This window comes from Schistocerca gregaria, chromosome 7 (genome assembly GCF_023897955.1).
Source record: "Schistocerca gregaria isolate iqSchGreg1 chromosome 7, iqSchGreg1.2, whole genome shotgun sequence".
Taxonomy (NCBI): Eukaryota; Metazoa; Arthropoda; class Insecta; order Orthoptera; family Acrididae; genus Schistocerca; species Schistocerca gregaria.
The window spans coordinates 21,843,507-21,865,633 of record NC_064926.1 but is presented as its reverse complement, the minus strand read 5'-3'; the positions used below and the strand labels follow the sequence as shown (position 1 = coordinate 21,865,633).

Genomic DNA, 22,127 nt, shown 5'->3' with positions numbered 1-22,127 from the left:
GAACAATGAGTGGATTTTGCATCAGGACAACACGCCAGCCCAAAATGCTGTTATCTGTGAAATAGTTTTTAGCGGACAAGTGCATTTCTGTTCTCAAACTTCCATCCCAATTCACCATAACTGGCTCTCTATCACTTTTACCTTTCAATTGAAATGAAAATTGCATTGGAAGGGAATGCTAGTCTGTTGAAGAGGTAAAGGGAGAAATGACAGCATTATTGAAGAGGGTGACAACAGATGACCTACAGCACTGCTCTGAACAATGGAAAGCACATATCTAGTGGTTCATAGAGAGGGGAGGGGAATATGCTGAAGGGGATAACAGTTAGTTGTAAATTTGTTCACATTAAAATCACATTTCTGACACCAGTCTTATTATTTACTTGCCACACCTCATTTTCAATAAATGAAGATATAAAAATTTACAGGAAACCTGCAATATGAGAAAGCGGTTGCTTATCCACTTATAGAAATTAGCTACTGTGTATCTACTAGTTCCTTCTTAAAATCTGCGTACGTACATTGCTTACTGCCAAAGAATAAGACCTACCTTGATGTTATATGAATATAGATTGATTTGCAGTTAACAACATTATTTGTTATACTGAGAAGCTCTTCTTTCCATCTGGTACTCTAACATATATTCACAAAGAAGGTGTTTTAGAAATTTTGATTGGTTGATTGATTTGATTTGATTTTGATTTTATTTCATGTTCCATAGGTCCAACTATGTTGGGTTCACGAGGACATGCAATGAGTCAGTTGTTTACAAATTCAATATGATAATCTTATAGCATATATAGACATTTGAGTACATAATTATATAAAAATGTATACAGTAAATTCTTTGACCATCAATACAGAAAAAAGAAAATACATATTTTCTTAGAATCATAATGACAATTGCTACTCATCATAAAGCGTAAATGTTGGGTCGCAGACAGATGCAACAAAAAGGCATCTAAACAAGTAAGCTTTTGGCCAAAATGCCTTCATCTGAATTAGACAATACATACGCAGACAGACACACACAAACATTCATGCATTCATGCGAATACAACTCTCACACATGTGACCATTATCTCTGGATGCCAAGACCCAACTGGGAGCAACTGTACATGATGAGAGAAGCAACCTGGATGGTGATGCCGGAGTGGCCATGCGGTTCTAGGCACTACAGTCTGGAACCGAGCGACTGCTACGGTCGCAGGCTCGAATCCTGCCTCGGACATGGATGTGTGTGATGTCCTTAGGTTAGTTAGGTTTAATTAGTTCTAAGTTCTAGGCGACAGATGACCTCAGAAGTTAAGTTGCATAGTGATCAAAGAGCCATTTGAACCATTTTGATGGTGAGTGTAAGGAGAAGGATATAAGGGGGAGGGCCAGCAGGCTAGTAGTGGGTAACAGTAAAGTGGTACTTGTGGGGACATACAGGGAAAAGGCGGAGACTGGGTAGGACATCTAGGTGCAATTGAGAGTTTAGACAGAGAGCAGGGATGTGAGGCAAACGTGGGGCGCCATAAAGGAGACAAGTAAAAGGCTGTGGGTGCTTTGGTGAAACAGAAGGCCGTGTAGTGCTGGAATGGGAACAGGGAAGGCGATAGGTAAGTAAAGGACAATGACTAACACAGGTTGAGGCCAGGAAGGTTATGGGAATGTAAGCTATATTGCAGGTAGAGTTCCCACCTGCGCAATTAAAAAAGCTGGTGCTGATAGGAAGGATCCAGAGGGCACAGGCAGTGAAGCAGTCACTGAAATGAAGAATGTTGTTTTGGGCAGCATGCTCAGCAACCGTGTAATCCAACTGTTTCTTGTCCACAGTTTGTCAGTGGCCGTTCATGCAGACAGACAGCTTGTTGACTGTCATCCCCATATTGAATGCAGTGCAGTAGTTGTAGCTTAGCTTGTAGATAACTTGACTGGTATCACTGATAACCATGCCTTTGTTGGTATAAGTGATGCATGTGATTGGACTGGGGTGGGTGGTGGTGGGAAGATACACTACTGGCCATTAAAATTGCTGCACCAAGAAGAAATGCAAATGATAAATGGGTATTCATTGGACAAATATATTATACTAGAACTGACATGTGATTACATTTTCATGCAATTTGGGTGCATAGGTCCTGAGAAATCAGTACCCAGAACAACCACCTCTGGCCATAATAACGGCCTTGATACGCCTCATCATTGAGTCCAACAGAACTTGGATGGCGTGTACAGGTACTGCTGCTCATGCAGCTTTAACACGATACCACGGTACATCAAGAGTAGTGACTGGCATATTGTGACAAGCCATTGACCAGACGTTTTCAACTAGAGAGAGATCTGGAGAATGTGCTCGCCAGGGCAACAGTCAAACATTTTCTGTATCCAGAAAGGCCTGTACAGGACCTGCAACATGCGGTCGTACATTATCCTACTGAAATGTAGGGTTTCGCAGGGATCGAATGAAGGATAGAGCCATGGGTTGTAACACATCTGAAATGTAACGTCCACTGCTCAAAGTGCCATCAATGCAAACAAGAGGTGATGACGAATACATGCTTCCAAAGTGCATTCACTGTAATGTCGCCAAACACGGATTCGACCATCATGATGCTGTACACACAACCTGGATTCATCCGAAAAATGACGTTTTGCCATTCGTGCACTCAGGTTCATCATTGAGTACACCAGCACAGGCGCTCCTGTTGGTAATGCAACTTCAAGGGTACCCGCAGCCATGGTTTGCCAACTGATAGTCCATGCTGCTGCAAACGTCGTCGAACTGTTCGTGCAGATGGTTGTTGTCTTGCAAACGTCCCCATCTTTTGACTCAGGGATCGAGACGTGGCTGCACGATCCGTTACAGACATGCGGATAAGATGCCTGTCATCTGGACTGCTAGTGATACAAGGCCGGTGGGATACAGCACGGCGTTCCATATTACCCTCCTGAACCCACCGATTCCATATTCTGCTAACAGTCATTGGACCTTGACCAATGCGAGCACTAATGTCACGATACAATAAACTGCAATTGTGATAGGCTACAATGCAACCTTTTTCAAAGTCGGAAACGTGCTGGTAAGCATTTCTCCTCCTAACACGAGGCACCACAGGAACGTTTCACAAGGCAACGCCGGTCAACTGCTGTTTGTGTATGATAAATCGGTTGGAAAATTTCCTCATGTCAGGACATTGTAGGTGTCGCCACCGGTGACAATCTTGTGTGAATGCTCTGAAAAACTACTCATTTGCATATCACAGCATTGTCTTCCTGTTTGTTAAATTTCGTGTCTGTAGCACGTCATTTTCGTGGTGTAGCAATTTTAATGGCCAGTATTGTATTTGGAACAGGTCTTGCATCTAGGTCTATTACAGGGATATGAACCGTAAGGCAAGGAGTTGGAAGCAGGCGGTGTGTAGGGATGGACAAGGATACTGTGTAGGTTTGGGAGCGGTCGAATACTACTGTGAGAGGTGTGCGAGGATAGCAGGTAGGACATTCCTCATTTCAAGTTACGACGAGAGGTACCTCATTTCAAGTCAGGCCAAGAGGTCCTTGAACTCTGGTGGAATGTGATTCAGTTGCTCCATTCCTGGGTGGTACTGAGTCACGAAGGGAATGCTCCTCTCTGGCTGGAAGGTGTGACTTTGGGAGATGATGGGTGACTGGAGAGATAAGGCATGGAAGATCTGTTTCTGTACAAGGTTGGAAGGGTAGTTACCCTCTGTGAAGGCCTCAGTGAGACCCGTGGTATATTTCAAGAGAGACTGCCAATCACTACAGGTGCGACAGCCACAGGTGGCTAGGCTGTATGGAATGGGCAGCAGCTGTCGAAGTGGAGGTATTTCTGGTGGCTGGAAGGTTTGATATGGGCAGAGGTACTGATGCAGCCATCTTTAAGGCGGAGATCAACATCAATGAAGGTGGATTGTTAGGTTGAATAGGACCAGGTGAAGTGAATGGGGGAGAAGGTGTTGAGGTTCTGGAGGAATGTGGATAGGGTATCCTCACGCTCGATCCAGCTGATGAATCTGTCATCAATGAACATGACCCAGGTGAGGGGTTTGGGATTCTGGGTGATCAAGGATTCCTCTAGATGGCCCATGAATAGGATGGCATAGGTTGGTGCCCATTATCATACCCCGGATTTGTTTGTAGGTGATGCCTTCAAAGGAGAAATAATTGTGGGCAAGGATATAGTTGACCATGTTGACCAGGAAGGAGGCTGTAGGTCTGGAATCTGTTGTGCAGTGGGAGAGGTAGTGTTCAATGATGGCAAGGCCAGGGGCACTATTGATGTTAGTGGAAATAGAGCAGTACGCAAAATATCATCTCAGAAAACACTTCCACCTGTTCACTTCCTACTCCCAACTTGCACTACCACTATGCACCACCTCTATAACAGTCTCCAAATCTCCCCCATATCCCCTCACAGCTGGCAAACCCTGCCTAAAACTCCCTCCCAACACCTTATAAAATCTAGAACCTAAACAGGCCCGAAACACAGTCATTAAGCTTTCCTCCAAAAGCCTTAGTCCCACTCAAGTATCAGCCTTACCTTTTGCCTCACTCCAAAATTCTATCATGCTGGACTTGTTAAGGATGTTTTCTCCTTCTCCCCGTTCCTACAGTGGAAACACTTTTTTGCCATCAACCCTACCAATCTGACTCAACAAAAGCACAATGTAAAACCCTGTCTGACTCAGTTCACTAGTCCATCCAACCATGATCCGCCCCCACTGCCCCCTAATCACCCCCATTAGTTTTCCAGAATTTGCTAACCTTGAAGCTTGCCTCAGCATCATTCCGAAAATCCCCCACCCAGTCTTTTTGTTGTATCTGTCTGCGACACAACATTTCCACTATATAGTGAGTAGCAACCTTTTCCTAATATTGTTGATATTCAAACCAAGAGTTCTCATTGATTGATTAAGTGTATCTTGTCAGCAAAGTATGTGCTCAAAAGAAAGGTTTAGATCATGAGGAAACCTATGCAGCAGGAATTAAGCACAATTCACCCAGGTATCTGTTCACGCTTGGTGCCAAACAAGATTTAAATACTGATCTCTTAGATTAAGTCATTTCATTTTTAAAGTGAATTAGATGAAGAAATGTATGTTTAAAGCCCAAAAATCGATACAGTTACTAAAAAAGTTACACATATTTATCTAGATACTAAAAATGCAATTTATGGTTTTAAATGAGGTGGTTATTGCAGAATCTTAAACTGTACAAGATGCTGAGAAATTTTCATTTCAACAAGTCAACTGCAAATCTCTGTGTTTATCAGAGAAATTAGAGGAATAATATATTACTAACCTCAATCTACATGGGTGTAATGTAAATTTTCAGCACAAATTCACAGGAGAGAATGCTTACAAAGGGAAACTGATGTAGACACACACACAATCACACAGAGATACAACTAACAGTAGCTCTTTCAGCAACTAAGACAGAGTATATTGCATTGATTTCAGCAAGATCTCCAGTTTCTTACGAATGTGTTAGACAATAATGCAACTACATATTTATAAAAAGCAGTGGCAAAAAAGGTCACACCAAAAGCAAGATAACAACAAATATCGATTCACAGATAGAAAATTTACTAGTCGAAATACCTGTGGAAACATCTCAACTGGTCAGATTCTTGTTGATGTGATGGAACAGCCACTGGTTAAATCCTACCATTATAACTGATTGCTGACTTTGGACAACGACATCCAGCTAGATCAGACTCTGCTGAGGATGCTAAAAGTTGTGTGGCTGCATTCTATAATGTTTGCCATAGTAGACATATTGTTGTGTACACCCTGTTATGTGCTATATTATGTAATTGAAAGTTGCCACTCACCAAATAGTGGTGACACTAAGTCACAACAAAAAGACTGTCGCATATAAGCTTTCGGCCAGTATGTTGTGCCTATCTGCGACTCAGCATCTCTGCAATATGGTGAGTGGCAACTTTTCTTTTCATAATGTTGTTACATTCCATCCTGGATTTTCTATTGTAATGTGCTACGTTATATTTGGTCTGCAATGGACAGCACTGTTACATAATACTTTTAAAACTAAAACTGTCCTGATCCACAGCATAAAATAATTGTTGTATATAGTGTTACATTATTTAAATATTGTTGTTTTGGTCATAAAATTGTTAACTTGGTTAAACACTTAACACCTGCAATCATTTGTATGGTGCATAATTTTAGTTTGTAAATTGTATTTCCTATTCATTTGCACAATGATGCAGCCCAAGTGCATCAATGGTACTATCTGTATCTATGAATACGCTAGACTCTCGCTAATCCAGCCCTCAGTGGTCCGGCCTCTCAGTAATCTGGCGCACACTCAAAAACAAGTGCACAATGTAGTATCGTACGCAACAGTGCTTGGTTAAACAAAGCTTTATATACTGTATTTGAAATTGTAACTTTCTTTACAGTTCGGAATCATGTCTTCTAAAAGGAAACACGTTACGCTAGACCTCAAGCAGAAACTCAAAATTTTAGATAAGTTAAATCCAGGTTCTTTGCAGAAAGCCATTGCTGCTACATTCAGTGTTGGATGAGCTACTATTTATGACATCAAAAAGATAGAAGATGTTATTCGACAGTACTTAAGACAAATGGACAGTGAGTTGGGAAAATGGAAGGTTACAAGATAGAGCAAGAATGAAGAACTCGACATAGCTGTTAATAGATGGTTCATACAACAACACAATAAAGGAATTCCAGTCAGTGTCCCGATTATAAAGGAAAAAGCAGTTGCATTTAACAAACAACTTGGTGATAGTAACTTGTTTGCAGTGAGAGAAGGCGGCTATCAAACTGGAAAAAATGACATGGCATTTGGCAGCTGACAGTCACCGAGGAAAGTCACTCAGCTAATGACAAAGATGCTGATGAATTTGTAAGCAAGATAGGAAGACAATGGAGGAAGAAGATTTAACTGCCGACACCTTGTACAATGCTGATAAAACAGGACTCTTTTACAAGATGCTTCCTTCAAAAACATTAGCTGCCAAGAATGAGAAGGAAGCTTGTGGTTACAAGCAACAGAAACAGTGTGTAACATTAAAGGCGTGTTGTAATGCAAATGGGAGTAATAAACTACCGCTTATGGTGACTGGAAAATCCCAACATCCACATTGGTTTCAACACACTGACATAAATACTCTACCAGTGCAGTATCACCCTCAGAAGAAAGCGTGGATGGATAGACAAATATTCTCTCCGTGGTTCCATGGAACGTTTGTACCAGCAATGAGAAAAGAACTAAAGAAGAAGAAGCTTCCACTGAAAGATATCCTTATAATTGACAATGCTCCCAGTCATCCTTCAGATGTTTCTCTAAAGTCTAATAGTATACAAGCACTCTTTCTTCCACCAAATGTGACAGCCCTAATTCAGCCCATGGACCAGGGAATTTTGGAATCAATTAAACGTCATTATCGATATACACTTCTCGTCTCCTAGCTGAATGGAAGTGAAAACAACTCTATTGAGACTATGCTGAAGGTGTGGAAAGCAATTAACATATTAGATGTTGTTTTCCAAGCAGCTGAAGCATGGGATAAAGTGGAGGGCACTACCATAATGAAGAGCTGGAGAAAATTGTGGCCATCCATTGATGCCGAGTTGGATCCAGTAGTGAGTGACAGCGATGAGTCAGTCAATTCAGAATTATCAATTACTTTGTACCCTGACATGTGCCACAACCTTCCAGGAGGAGAAGAAATTGCTGATGAAGGTGTTACTAAGTGATTGAATGAGAGAAATTGTGGTATGGACTTTGACCAATTAATAAATAATCAAAAGCGTGCAAGAAAGTAATGATAAAAGTGATGAAAAAGAGGACACAGGAGAAAAGAGCATGAAGATTTCTCACACTGCTGGTGCTGAAGCTGCCGAGGTCTTCCTGGAGTACATTATGCAACAAGCAGATACATGCAGTACCGATGTAACGCTTGTAAAGCGGTTGCATGATAAAGCATGCCACCGTCACGTATCATCATTGCGGCAGTTAAAATTTAGGGACATGTTTCATAGTGAGTGATACGACTGTATAATTATGTACATTATACACTCAAGGACTAAGTTTCCTTTGAAAATTAATGTATTTTTGAATTTAATAAAGTATATGCTCTATGTTTTAAAATTGTATCCTTCAGTTTAATAAAGTATGGTACACTATATCCCCTATGTTTTCAAAATAAATAAAAAACAAAATAAATGAATAAACTAAATTTAAGGCACACAATAATCTGGCAGTCCCACTAATCCGGCACCATATATGCCAAGAATGGCCGGATTAGCGAGGGTCTAGTGTACATAATACATATAAGATAAGGTAAAACCTTTGGAAATGAAGACAAACCTATACAATCATGTAGTCCTATTCCCAGCTTATATCCCTCAGGACACTGGCACTCATATCTTCCAGGGGAATTAACACACTGTGCATTACCACGGCACGGACTTGGAACATGTAGGCATTCATTTTCATCTGGAAAAAATAAAAGAAAGTGTGAAATTCTTTAGTTTACACAAACATACGTCACAGCAAATTTTTATGACAACCAATTACCTATACACTGATGAGAGGCTATGTCATATCTGTAGCCTTGATTGCAGCGGCATTCAAAACTCCCAGGCAGATTCATGCATGTTCCGTGATTACACATCAGAGGCATGAGATGACATTCATCTATATCTTCCATTTTGTTATTCAGTGGGTTTTCTATCTGCCCAGGCATTTTTGTCCCACAAAGCAACTTGTATTCATCTGTAGGGAAGAATAAAAGACAGCATGAAATAATGTGTCGTATGAAATGATACACAAAGTGCCATTATGGGCATGTTATGATAACACTCCCATTTATTACCAGATACACAGAAGATGCAAAATGAGTCAGTGAAAGGAACAGTGAAAATAAACATAAAAAACAGCATACTGAAATACATGCTAATCTTCAAGATCAAAAACCAGGAGATTAAGTTTACAGCTCACTTTCAGTGTAATCCCAAGACAACTGATGTGCGTCCTTCCCTGTAATGTCATAAAGGTATATGACAACCATAAAAACGCTATCCAGGAATGGTTTCCTGATAAGGTGACTCAAATGATCAGTACAATTGAATGGCATGTTGTGTTTTAAAATAAAGAATATAAATAAGCATTCACCATTATCACCCTAACACTTTCATTTTTAACACCAAATTCCAATTTTTTATTGTTATTCACATACTTAACATTTTATTTGGCATTTTTTCTTTTCATGTGTTTTGGGACACTGTTTTCTCCACCCTGTGATATACAAATGTCACATGGGCAAAGAGTACAAAATGCAAACACACCTTCCTTAGACTTGATACTCCATGAAACTGTTTTGAATATTGCTTCAAGAAAACAGAGTTAGTTTTTGGTCACAGTGAAAAACAAAACACCAAATCAAAATGGTATGAATATAAAGAATAAGATACACATTAAATAACACATATAACCATCCACTCTAAGGATTTATACCAATTTTAAAAATGTTGAAGAATAAGGAACTTTTTAGAATTTTTTTTCTTGTGGCGATATACAGCCTTATATGTTTTAAGAAAGGCAACATGGTCCAAACAAGCTGTAATGTATTACAATAAATATATTACAGGCTGTTTGGACCTAGTTTTCTTTCTTTAAAAAAGCAACTTCACTTAAGCACAATGACAACATACAAAAACAATTTTAAATAGAGTACAACACAGAGCATTACAGGTATACATTCTACAAAATGTGCAGGATAGAAGAAAAAATGGCAGGGTTTCAAAACAAATATGTCGAGTTTGAAGAAAATTAGCTAAAATTGGGAGAAAGAGTGGAAAAAATGGGAGGTGGCAGAAAAAGTGGAAAATCAGGAGTCTTACACCAAAATCAGAAGAAGTCTCATTATCCATGATGAATTTGTTCCTGAAATTTTTGCTTTTGAATGAAGTGTTCATCATTGTTCTTTTTATTATTTTTTAAGGCATCAAGGTTCGCAGGCCAAACTTTTCTCTTCTTCAAAAAATTCTGGAAAATTCTTCATTAAAAACACACACACACACACACACACACACACACACACACACACACACACACACACACACAGAGAGAGAGAGAGAGAGAGAGAGAGAGAGAGAGAGAGAGAGAGAGAGAGAGAGAGAGAGAAACACACACAGATATACACTAAAGCGCCAAAGAAACTGGTATGGGGATGCGTATTCAAATACAGATAGATATAAACAGGCAGAATACAGCACTGTGGTCGCCAATGCCTATATAAGACAACAAGTGTCTTGTGCACAGATAGATTGATTGGTGCTGCTACAATGGCAGGTTATCAAGATTTAAGTGAGTTTGAACATGGTGTTATAGTCAGTGCACGAGCGATGGGACACAGCATCTCCAAGGTAGCAATGAACTGGGGATTTTCCTTATGAATATTTCAGGAGTGTACCGTGAATGTCAGCAACCTAGTAAGATATCAAATCTCCGACATTTCTGCTGTTCGAAAAAGATCCAGCAAGAATGGGCCCAACAATGACTGAAGAGAATCGTTCAATGTGACAGAAGTGCAACCCTTCCCCAAACTGCTGCAGATTTCAATGCTGGGCCATCAACATGTGTCAGCATGCCAACCATTCAATGGACCATCATCAATATGGGTTTTCGGAGCCAAAGGTCCACTCGTATAACCTTGATGACTGCACAACACAAAGTTTTAGGCCTTGCCTGGGCCCGACAACACTGACATTTGACTGTTGATGACTGGAAACATGTTGCCTGGTCTGACAAGTCACATTTCAGACTGTATTGAGTGGATGGATGTGTACAGGTATGGAGACAACTCATGAATCCATGGGCCCTGCATCTCAGCAGGGGACTGTTCAAGCTGGTGGAGGGTCTGTGATAGTGTGGGGTGTATGCAGTTAGCAGTTATAGTGATATAAGACCCCTGACACATCTAGATACGACTCTGACAGCTGACATGTACTTAAGCATCCTGTCTGATCACCTTCATCCATTCACGTCTACTCTGCATTCCGACGGACTTGGGCAATTCCAGCAGGACAATGCGACATTCCACATGTCCAGAATTGCTACGGAGTGGGCTCCTGGAACACTCTTCTGAGTTTAAGCACTTTCACTGCCCATCAAACTCCCCAGACATGAACATTATTGAGCATATCTGGGACGGCTAGCAACATGCTGTTCAGATGAGCTCTCTGCCCCCTCAAACTCTTACGGATTTATGGACAGCCCTGCAGGATTCAATGGTGTTAATTCCCACCAGCACTACTACAGACATTAGTCGAGTCCACGCCACATTGGGTTGCCTTACTTCTATGTGCTCGCAGGGACCCTACATGATATTATGCAGAGGTATCAGTTTCTTTTGTTCTTCAGTTTATATACAAGTTACATATAACGTCAAAATATATTTTTAATTCTATTCGATCTTGGAGTTTTTGTACATTCACAGGGTCTAAAAATTCTGGCACTGAATAGAAGCAGTGATCTAATAAGAATGCTGTTAGGGATTTATAAAACAGTGGAAATGTTGAAATAATTTTTATTTCATGTAGCAGACAATTAAACTTGTACATCCATATAGCACTATTTGTAGTGGAGGCTTTAAAGGCTGCTGTCCTTACTTACTGGACATGGAGGTTGTCTTTTTGACTGGTATCACATTCATGTAGCATTTTTATTTATTTCCTTTAAATTCTTTCTCATTTGTTTACACGTTACCATAACAAAAATTGCAAGGAAATGGGAAGACCGCAGACTTCTGAAAGATGGGCTGCAGGAATCTGTTTGTCTTGCATGGTGCATTGCTCTTATAGCTCTCTTTTGGGCAAGAAGATGACTGAGCTAGCAGTTGTTGTACCCCAGAATATAATCCCATACTGTAGAATGCTGTGTAACTTTGCACAGTATGAAATTTGAACAGGTGGAAGCTTGCTTTGTGTGCAAGTAAATGTACACTGCAACATTTTTCTCTGTTATGTGCGTCTGCCATTTAAAATCATGTTGAAGCCACAGGCCTAAAAATTTTGTTTCCAGCGAGAGTCTAATGCCACTGCCATTTATTATCTCAGGGATGTTGAAGGCTTCCCCTTTAAACATAAATTAAGAACAAACAAGGGAAAATCCAGGATGGAATGTAACAATTTTGTGAGAAGGAAAGTTGCCACTCACCATATAGCAGAGATGCTGAGTCGCAGATAGGCACAATAAAAAGAGTTTCACACTTAAAGCTTTCAGCGAATGGCCTTTGACTTGACAACAACAGACACACACATACGCGCGCGCGCACACACACACACACACACACACACACACACACACACACACACACACACACACACACGTGCATGCGCACATACGCAAACGTAACTCACACACATGACTGCAGTCTCATGCAACTGAAGCACACTGCAAGCAGCAGCAGCACCACTGCGTGATGGGAGTGGCGACTGGGTAGAGGTAAGGAAGAGGCTGGGGTAGGGAGGGGGGCAGGTAGTGTGGTGGAGGTGGTGGACAGTGAAACGCAACTGGTTAGGCGGAGGGCGGGGGAGGGGTAGTGGGAAAAAATAAAAACAAAGACTGGGCTCAGTAGTGGAATGATGGCTGTGTAGTGCTGGAATGGGAGCAGGGAAGAGGCTGGATGGATGAGGACAGAGACTAATGAAGGTTGAGGTCAGGAGGGTTACGGGAACGTATGGTGTGTTCCAGGGAAAGTTCCCACCTGCACAATCCAGAAAAGCTGGTGTTGGAGGAAGGATCCATATGGCACAGGCTGTGGAGCAGTCATTGAAATATGAAGGACATCATGTTTGGTTGCGTGTTCAGCAACAGGGTGGTCTACTTGCTTCTTGGCCACAGTTTGTTGGTGGCCGTTTATGTGGATGGACAGCTTGTTGGTTGTCATGCCTATATAGAATGCAGCACAGTGGTTGCACCTTAGCTAGTAGACAACATGATTGGTTTCACAGGTAGCCCTGCCTTTGATGGGATAAGTGGTGATAGTGACTGGACTGGAGTAGGTGGTGGTGGGGGGGGGGGGGGGGGGGTGTATGGGACAGGTCTTGCATCTAGGTCTTTTACAAGGGTATGAGCCATGAGGTAAAACTGGGAGCAAGGGTTGTGTACGGATGGACAAGTATATTGTGTAGGTTCGGTGGACAGCGGAATACCACTGTGGGAGGGGTGGGAAGGATAGATTTCTCATTTCAGAGCAAGACAAGAGGTAATCGAAACCCTGGTGGAGAATGTAATTCAGTTGCTCCAGTACAGGGTGGTTTCGAGTTACGAGGGGAATGCTCCTCTGTGGCCAGACAGTGGGACTCTGGGATGTGGTGAGAGACTGGAAAGATAAGGCACAGGAGATTTGTTTTTGTACAAATTTAGGAGGATAATTACGGTCAGCGAAGGCTTCAGTGAGACCTTCGGTATATTTCGAGAGGGACTGCCTGTCACTGCAGATGCGATGACCACAGGTAGCTAGGCTGTACGGAAGGAACTTCTTGGTATGGAAGGAGTGGCAGCTGTCGAAGTGGAGGTATTGCTGGTGGTTAGTAGATTTGATATGGATGGAGCTACTGATGTACCCATCTTCGAGGTGGAGGTCAACATCAAGGAAGGTGGCTTGTTGGGTTGAGTAGGACCAGGTGAAGAAAATTGGGGAAAAGTTGTTGAGGTTATGGAGGACAGGGTGTCCTCACTTTTGATCCAGATAGCTAAGATGTCATCAATGAATCTGAACCAGGTGAGGAGTTTAGGATTCTGGGGTTTTAGGAAGTAATCCTCTAGATGGCCAATGAATAGATTGGCATAGGATGGCACCATGTGAGTGCCCATAGCTGCACCCCAGATTTGTTTGCAGGTAACGCCTTCAAAGGAGACGTAATTGTGGCTGAGGATATAGTTGGTCATGGCGACTAGGAAGGAGATCGTTTGTTTGTAATCTGTCGGGCATTGGGAAAGGTAGTGTTCAATAGTGGTAAGGCCGTGGGCATTAGGAATGTTAGTGTAGGGAGGTGGCATCAATAGTGATGAGCAGGACACAGTAAGGCAAAGGGACAGGAACTGTGGAGTGTCTGTGGCGGAAATGGTTAGTATCTTTTATATAAGAGGGTAGGTTCCGGGTAATGGGTTGAAGGTGTTGGTCTATGAGAGCAGAGATTCTCTCAGTGGGGGCACAATAACTGGCCACAATGGGCATCTTGGTTGGTTTGGTTTATGAACTTTAGGAAGCACGTAGAAGGTAGGAGTGCAGAGAGTGGTAGGGATGAGTAGAGAGATGAACTCCGGGGAGAGATTCTGGGATGGGTCTAAGGATTTGAGCAGTGACTGGAGATCCTGCTGGATCACGGGAATAGCGTCACTGTGGCAAATTTGTAGGTGGAAGTATCTGACAGCTTGTAAAGTCCCTCCACCAGGTAATCATTGTGGATCAGACAAACAGTTGTGAAGCCTTTGTCCGCAGGTACGATTATAAGGTCGGGATCAGTTTTTAGATGGTGGACTGCGGTTTTTTCTGCAGATGTAAGGTTACTCTGCATGTTGAGGGATTTGGGGAATGATGGTGAGGCAAGGTCTGAGGTTAAGAAATTCTGGAAAGTTAACGGTGGGTGGTTGGGGGCAGTGGGGGTGGGTCACAGTTGGATGGAGGAATGAACTGTGTTAGGCAAGGTTCAATATTGGTCTTTGGTTGAGTCTGATTGGTGGGATTGGTGGCAAAAAAAGTGCTTCGACTGTAGGAACTGGGAGAAGGAGAGGAGGTCTTTAACAAGTCCTGCATGATTGAATTTAGGAGTGGGGCAAAAGGTGAGGCGCATGGAAAGGACTGATACTTCTGTGGAGCTAAGTCTTCTGGAGGAAAGGTTCATAACTGTGTTGTGGGTCTGTTTGGGTTCTGGATTCCATGTGGTGGTGGGAGGGAGTTTTGGATGGTGGGTTAAGTGTAGTAGGTATTCAAGACAAGGTTAAGTCAGCTATGAGGGATGTGGGGGAGGTTTGGAGATTGTAGAGGTGGTGGACAGAGGTACTCCATGGCGGGAGTAAGAAGTGAGCAGGATGGAGAGCTTTTTGAGGTGGTATTGTGCATGTTGCTCAAGTTCCTGCAGGGCAAGAGTTTCAATGTGTGTTATGGGTTCCAGGAATTTGGGATTGCATAGTAGAAGAATCTTTCAGATGGAGAGAAGGTACTGCAAGGAGGTTTGGGCTTGGCTGATATGGTTTGGCAGCACTCTGTTGGTGAGGGCTAAGGATGGGCGGAATTTGAACAGAACAGGTGGAAGTCATTGTGGAAGGAGGGGTGACAGCCAGAGATGGGTAATTTGACGGTAAGGCCATTAAGAGGGATTGTATGAGACAAGCAACAATGCAGGAATAGTATGTGGGACTGGGGTCTGGCTAGGGATAAGAAGACTTTTTTGTATTGATGCAGATGGAAGGAGTAAGGATCCATGGTGATGGAAAATGCGAAAAATTATGTAAATAATGCAGAATAATGTCCAGAAGAAAATCACAAAAATACAACCGACATGAAAATCCTTGTGTAACAGAAGAGATACTGAATTTAAATGATGAAAGGAGAAAATATAAAAATGCAGTAAATGAAGCAGGCAAAAAGGAATACAAACGTCTCAAAAATGAGATCGACAGGAAGTGCAAAATGGCTAAGCAGGGATGGCTAGAGGACAAATGTAAGGATGTAGAGGAACATATCACTAGGGGTAAGATAGATACTGCCTACAGGAATATTAACGAGACCTTTGGAGAAAAGAGAACCACTTGCACGAATATCAAGAGCTCAGATGGAAACCCAGTTCTAAGCAAAGAAGGGGAAGCAGAAAGGTGGAAGGAGTACATAGAGGGTCTATATAAGGGTGATGTTCTTGAGGACAACTATAGAAATGGAAGAGAATGTAGATGAAGGTGAAATAGGAGATATGATACTGCGTGAAGAATTTGACACAGCACTGAAAACCTAACTCGAAACAAGGCCCCGGGAGTAGACAACATTCCATTAGAACTACTGACGGCCTTGGGAGAGCCAGTCCTGACAAAACTCTGCCATCTGGCGAGCAAGATGTATGAGACAGGAGAAATACCCTCAGATTTCAAGAAGAATATAATAATTCCAATCCCAAACAAAGCAGGTGTTGACAGATGTGAAAATTACCGAACCATCAGTTTAATAAGTCATGGATGAAATATACTAATGTGAATTCGTCACAGACAAATGGAAAAAGTGGTAGATGCCGACCTCGGGTAAGATCAGTGTGAATTCTGTAGAAATATTGGAACACGTGAGGCAATACTGACCCAACGACTTATCTTAGAAGCTAGATTAAGGAAAGGCAAACCTACATTTCTAGCATTTGTAGACTTAGAGAAAGCTTTTGACAATGTTGACTGGAGTACTCTATTTCAAATTCTAAAGATGGCAGGAGTAAAATACAGGGAGCGAAAGGCTATTTACAATTTGAACAGAAACCAGATGGTAGATATAAGAGTCGAGGGGCATGAAAGGGAAGCAGTGGTTGGGAAGGGAGTGAGACAGGGTTGTGGCCTGTCCCCGATGTTATTCAATCTGTATATTGAGCAAGCAGTGAAGGAAACAAAAGAAAAATTCGGAGTAGGTATTAAAATCCATGGAGAAGAAATAAAAACTTTCTAATTCTGTCAGAGACAGCAAAGGACTTAGGAGAGCAGTTGAACGGAACGGATAGTGTCTTGAAAGGAGGATATAAGATGAACATCAACAAAAGCAAAACAAGGATAATGGAATGTAGTCAAATTAAGTCCGGTGATACTGCAGGAATTAGATTAGGAAATGAGACACTTAAAGTAGTAAATGAGTTTTGCTATACGGAGCGTAGCCATGTGTGAAAGTGAAACATGGACAATAACTAGTTTGGACAAGAAGAGAATAGAAGCTTTCGAAATGTGGCGCTACAGAAGAATGCTGAAGATTAGATGGGTAGATCACATAACGAATGAGGAGGTATTGAATAGAATTGGGGAGAAGAGGAGCTTGTGGCACAACTTGACTAGAAGAAGGGATCGGTTGGTAGGACATGTCCTGAGGCATCAAGCGATCACAAATTTAGCATTGGAGGGCAGCGTGGAGGGTAAAACTCGTAGAGGGAGACCAAGAGTTGAATACACAAACAGATTCAGAAGGATGTAGGTTGCATTAGGTACTGGGAGATGAGGAAGCTTGCACAGGATAGAGTAGCATGGAGAGCTGCATCAAACCAGTCTCAGGACTGAAGACCACAACAACAACAACAATCACTGGTAAATGTAAAATGACTAGAAATCCGCTGAAGGCTTTTAAGAAAAGGAGAACTGTTGTAAAGCCAAAGGCAGGTGTTATTACAGTAAACAATAAAGATGATAACCAAGTGTATGAACCTAACCTTGTTGGTACACCAGATCATTACAACGAAAGTCAGAAAGAAAGAACATTCGCAGAGGAAGCTGGCCTCAATTAGTGAAAAGCAGGAATGTTTTATGGTCGAATTGGATGTGAGTGAAATGTTTGATATGTCAGTTCTCAATGGAATTTTTGCTAAGTAAGATGTACTCAGTGTAGTGATGATGGTTTGGAACTCACTATAAAAAATCATGTAGTACAGCATGACACACACAGAAACAATGGGGTATACACAGCCCAATTTTACATTCATTGGACTTGAATGCTCACATTCAGTTCCTGATGTACCTGCTGAAAATCCTTTAGAACAACACAATCTGTGAAAATAATATGACAAACATATGCAGCAACTCATCTTTAAAATGACTACAACTACTGCTATTCTCAGAAGACGTGTAATCTGAATCATTGTCAAATGGTTCATGTCCATCATTTGTATATTCATCATGAACTTTGTAAATCATTTGCTCCAAACTTTTCTCCTCCTCACAGCATATTTGAAAAACGTCAATCAAAAAGCACACAAAACGCTTGAAACAGACACAACTTGAACGTCACCTAATGCTCACGAAACAAGAAATAATAAGAAGGTTTCACAACTGAAAATTTTTTATGCTGATACTGCTAAAGCCATCTAGCAATCACAGTAGAGCCTACGAAGTACCCAGACCTCTCAGAAGTTGGCAGGAGCTGTAAATATATGTTCAACAACACAAAAAATCATAATAACTGACTTCTTGTCTTCGGTCCTGAGACTGGTTTGATGCAGCTCTCCATGCTACTCTATCCGGTGCAAGCTGCTTCATCTCCCAGTACCTACTGCAACCTACATCCTTCTGGATCTGCTTAGTGTGTTCATCTCTTGGTCTCCCTCTACGATTTTTACCCTCCACGCTGCCCTCCTATGCTAAATTTGTGATCCCTTGATGCCTCAAAACATGTCCTACCAACCGATCCCTTCTTCTAGTCAAGTTGTGCCACAAACTTCTCTTCTCCCCAATCCTATTCAATACCTCCTCATTAGTTATGTGATCTACCCATCTAATCTTCAGCATTCTTCTGTAGCACCACATTTCGAAAGCTTCTATTCTCTTTTTGTCCAAACTAGTTATCGTCCATGTTTCACTTCCATACATGGCTACACTCCATACAAATACTTTCACAAACGACTTCCTGATACATAAATCTATATTCGATGTTAACAAATTTCTCTTCTTCAGAAATGCTTTCCTTGCCATTGCCAGTCTACATTTTATATCCTCTCTACTTTGACCATCATCAGTTATTTTACTTCCTAAATAGCAAAACTCCTTTACTACTTTAAGTGTCTCATTTCCTAATCTAATTCCCTCAGCATCACCCGATTTAATTTGACTACATTCCATTATCCTCGTTTTGCTTTTGTTGATGTTCATCTTATATCCTCTTTTCAAGACACTGTCCATTCCGTTCAACTGCTCTTCCAAGTCCTTTGCCGTCTCTGACAGAATTACAATGTCATCGGTGAACCTCAACGTTTTTATTTCTTCTCCATGGACTTTAATACCTATTCCGAATTTTTCTTTTGTTTCCTTCACTGCTTGCTCAATATACAGATTGAATAACATCGGGGACAGGCTACAACCCTGTCTCACTCCCTTTCCAAGCACAGCTTCCCTTTCATGTTCCTCGACTCATAAGTGGCATCTGGTTTCTGTACAAATTGTAAATAGCCTTTCGCTCCCTGTATTTTACCCCTGCCACTTTCAGAATTTGAAAGAGAGTATTCCAGTCAACATTTTCAAAAGCTTTCTCTAAGTCTACAAATGCTAGAAACGTAGGTTTGCCTTTTCTTAATCTTTCTTCTAAGATAAGTCGACTTAACTTAATATAATGCTGTTAAATTATAACTTTGTTTGAATTTCCCGGCTTTTCCCCGGTTGTTCAAGGTTATGTAAGATTCATGGTTTTCAAGGATTCAAGGATTGCTAACCACCCTGAAAGGCGAATTTTCTACAGCAGTGTGTTTAATGATCTGAGGAAAAGACTAATAAAATATTTTGTGAGTGGTGTCCTCCTGTATGGCGCTGACACATAAACATTGAGGAGGACAGATAGGGCAAGACTGGAGGCTTTTGACATGTGGACATAGCGAAGGATGGAACGAATGAAGAATGATGTGGTACTGAGAAGAGTGGGAGATCAAAGGCAATTATTTAATGCGATAAAAAGAAGGAAACAAAATAGGATTTAACATTTATTAAGAAAGAAGGAGTGGCATATAAAAACAGCATTAGACAGGTACGTGGAAAGGAAGAGGAGGTAAGGAGCAAAAACATTTCAGAGCCTAGATGATGTGATGGACAGCAACAAACACACACACACACACACAAACACACACACACACAAACACACACACACACAACTGAGAAGGAAGAAACGGATTGCAGGAAATGGAGACAGAAAAGACCTGCTAATATGGCAGGAAACTGATGGTGATGGTGTATGTACAGTACAGTGGCTTAAAGCAACAGTTTAATTTATACTGCTGTACTACAAAAATGTATCACAAGTGCATGCTATTCTGAATTACATATTAGTGACATGTTAAGGTACAATAAGACGCCTCAAAAATGGCCAAGAATGATATAATAAATCATATTTGTTGACTCACCTGTTCCCTGTTTGGGGCATGGTTGCCCTGGCTCACCCCAGGCAGCTCCCATTGAACAACAGCACACTTTCCGTGTTTGGTTGTGCGACATAGGTGATGAGCAGCGCCAGCCTTCACATTCGAGGTAGCATTGAGCCTTTCTCATATCTACACATTGTTCTGTAATCATAAATGAAACAGTTAAGTTTAACAATATAAATCAGGATGGACTGCTACTCACATTTAAAAGTAGGCTGTTGAGAAACATCAGCTATCAGGAAATTCCTTCATCTGGTGAAAGACACACACACACAACCACTGTAGGCTCCAGGTGCTGTGGCTCAAAATATAAATAAAATGAAATAAAAAGATGGTAATTGTGCGGAGTGCAGGTTGGCAGGTAGAGAGAGAGAGAGAGAGAGAGAGAGAGAGGTCAGCATGGCGTGTGTGTGTGTGTGTGTGTGTGTGTGTGTGTGTGTGTGTGTGTGTGTGTGTGTGTGTGTGGATGAAAGGTGGTGACAGGATCATTTTAAAGTTCTAAGAATAATTATATCAGCATAGAGAACATGGGGCAGAGGTTGTGCACTTTGTGAACATACTGGTGTGTGTTGTATGCAAGCCCGACTGTCACCACAAGAGAAAACAGAAGTAGGTGTGTCACAAGGTGTTTGGTACGCACATGGAAAGTGTGTGCGGTTTGGGAGGGCACAAGGAAACAGGGAAGGTAGAGAAAGGAATGGACAGACACTGTGTAATTGAATGGTACAGAAAATAGTAAAAACTGGAAACAGCACTGGATTTCAAGACAGAAGATAAGACACTATGCTAATTCAAACAGTGGGACAATCCACAATGCAGTAGCAATATCGATTAGAATAAACTGCTACTCACCACACAGAGGAGGCATTGAGTAACAGGCAGACATATTTAAAGTAGACTGATGGAAGATACCAACTAAACAATTAATGGAAAATCTCATATAAAGATGTGAAACAAATACCTACAAAGAGATAGAGGGGCTGGCCAGTACTTAGCTCAGTACAGCCGATAGATACACAAAAAACAACCGAAAATTTAAGTTCCTAGCTTTCGGAATAAATGTTCCTTAATCAGGAAGGAGAGAGGGGAAAGAAAGAGAAGAAGGGAAAGTGTATTTAGTTACTCACAGCCCAGGTTATGAAGCAACAGGGAAAGGAAAACAGGGAGGGTAGCAAGGATGGAGGAATTGTTGTCAGAGGGAAGCCAAAGATATTCTACTGTAGGTGCTGTGCCAGCTTCAAACCAAAGAGGATGCATAAAGAAGTAAAGAGGTGTATAGTATAAAGATGTAGGATGAAAAGATGCATGAATGGCTAAAGAGGAAAGGGAAAGAGGAGAAGACTGAAGAGTAAATGGGAGTGAGGTTGTTTAACGTAGGTTCAGTCCAGGGGGATGGCGGGATGAAAGGATGTGTTGGAGTGAAAGTTCCCATCTGCGCAGTTCAGAGGGACTGGTGTTGGGTGGGAGAAGCCAAATGGCACATACGGTGTAGCAGGTTCCTAGGTGCCTAGAATTATGCTGGAGGCCATGCTCCACTACTGGGTATTGGACGTCTCCTAGGCGGACAGTTCGTCTGTGTCCGTTCATGCGCTCAGCCAGTTTAGTTGTTGTCATACCAATGTAAATGGCTGTGCAGTGCAGGTATGTCAGCTGATAAATAACATGTGTAGTTTCACATGTGGTCCTGCCTTGAATTGTGTATGTTTTACCAGTAGTGGGGCTGGAGTAGGTGGTTGTGGGGGGATGCATGGGGCAGGTTTTGCAGCAGTGTCGGTTACAGGGGTAGAAACCGCTGGGTAGAGAAGGTAGTCTGGGAATATTGTAGGGTTTAACAAGGATGTTACGGAGGTTAGGGGGACGACAAAAGGCTACTCTGGGTGGTGTGGGGAGAATTTTGTCAAGGGATGATCTCATTTCAGGGGTTGACTTGAGAAAGTCATATCCCTGGCGGAGTAATTTATTGATGTATTCGAGGCCAGGATAATA

The 22,127-nt window shown here is 41.7% G+C and overlaps 1 protein-coding gene across 1 annotated transcript in view; it reads right to left on the bottom strand.

The window, feature by feature from the left end:
• The window catches only part of LOC126282212 (fibrillin-2-like), a 687,537-nt gene that overhangs the window by 154,447 nt on the left and 510,963 nt on the right, over nt 1-22,127 (bottom strand). Inside the window, exons 33-35 of the mRNA XM_049981761.1 lie at nt 20,124-20,282; nt 8,578-8,775; nt 8,368-8,496 (exon numbers count right to left, since the gene is read on the bottom strand). Of these exons, the coding sequence (XP_049837718.1) occupies nt 8,368-8,496; nt 8,578-8,775; nt 20,124-20,282 (486 nt within the window). The remainder of the gene's footprint in view (nt 1-8,367; nt 8,497-8,577; nt 8,776-20,123; nt 20,283-22,127) is intronic.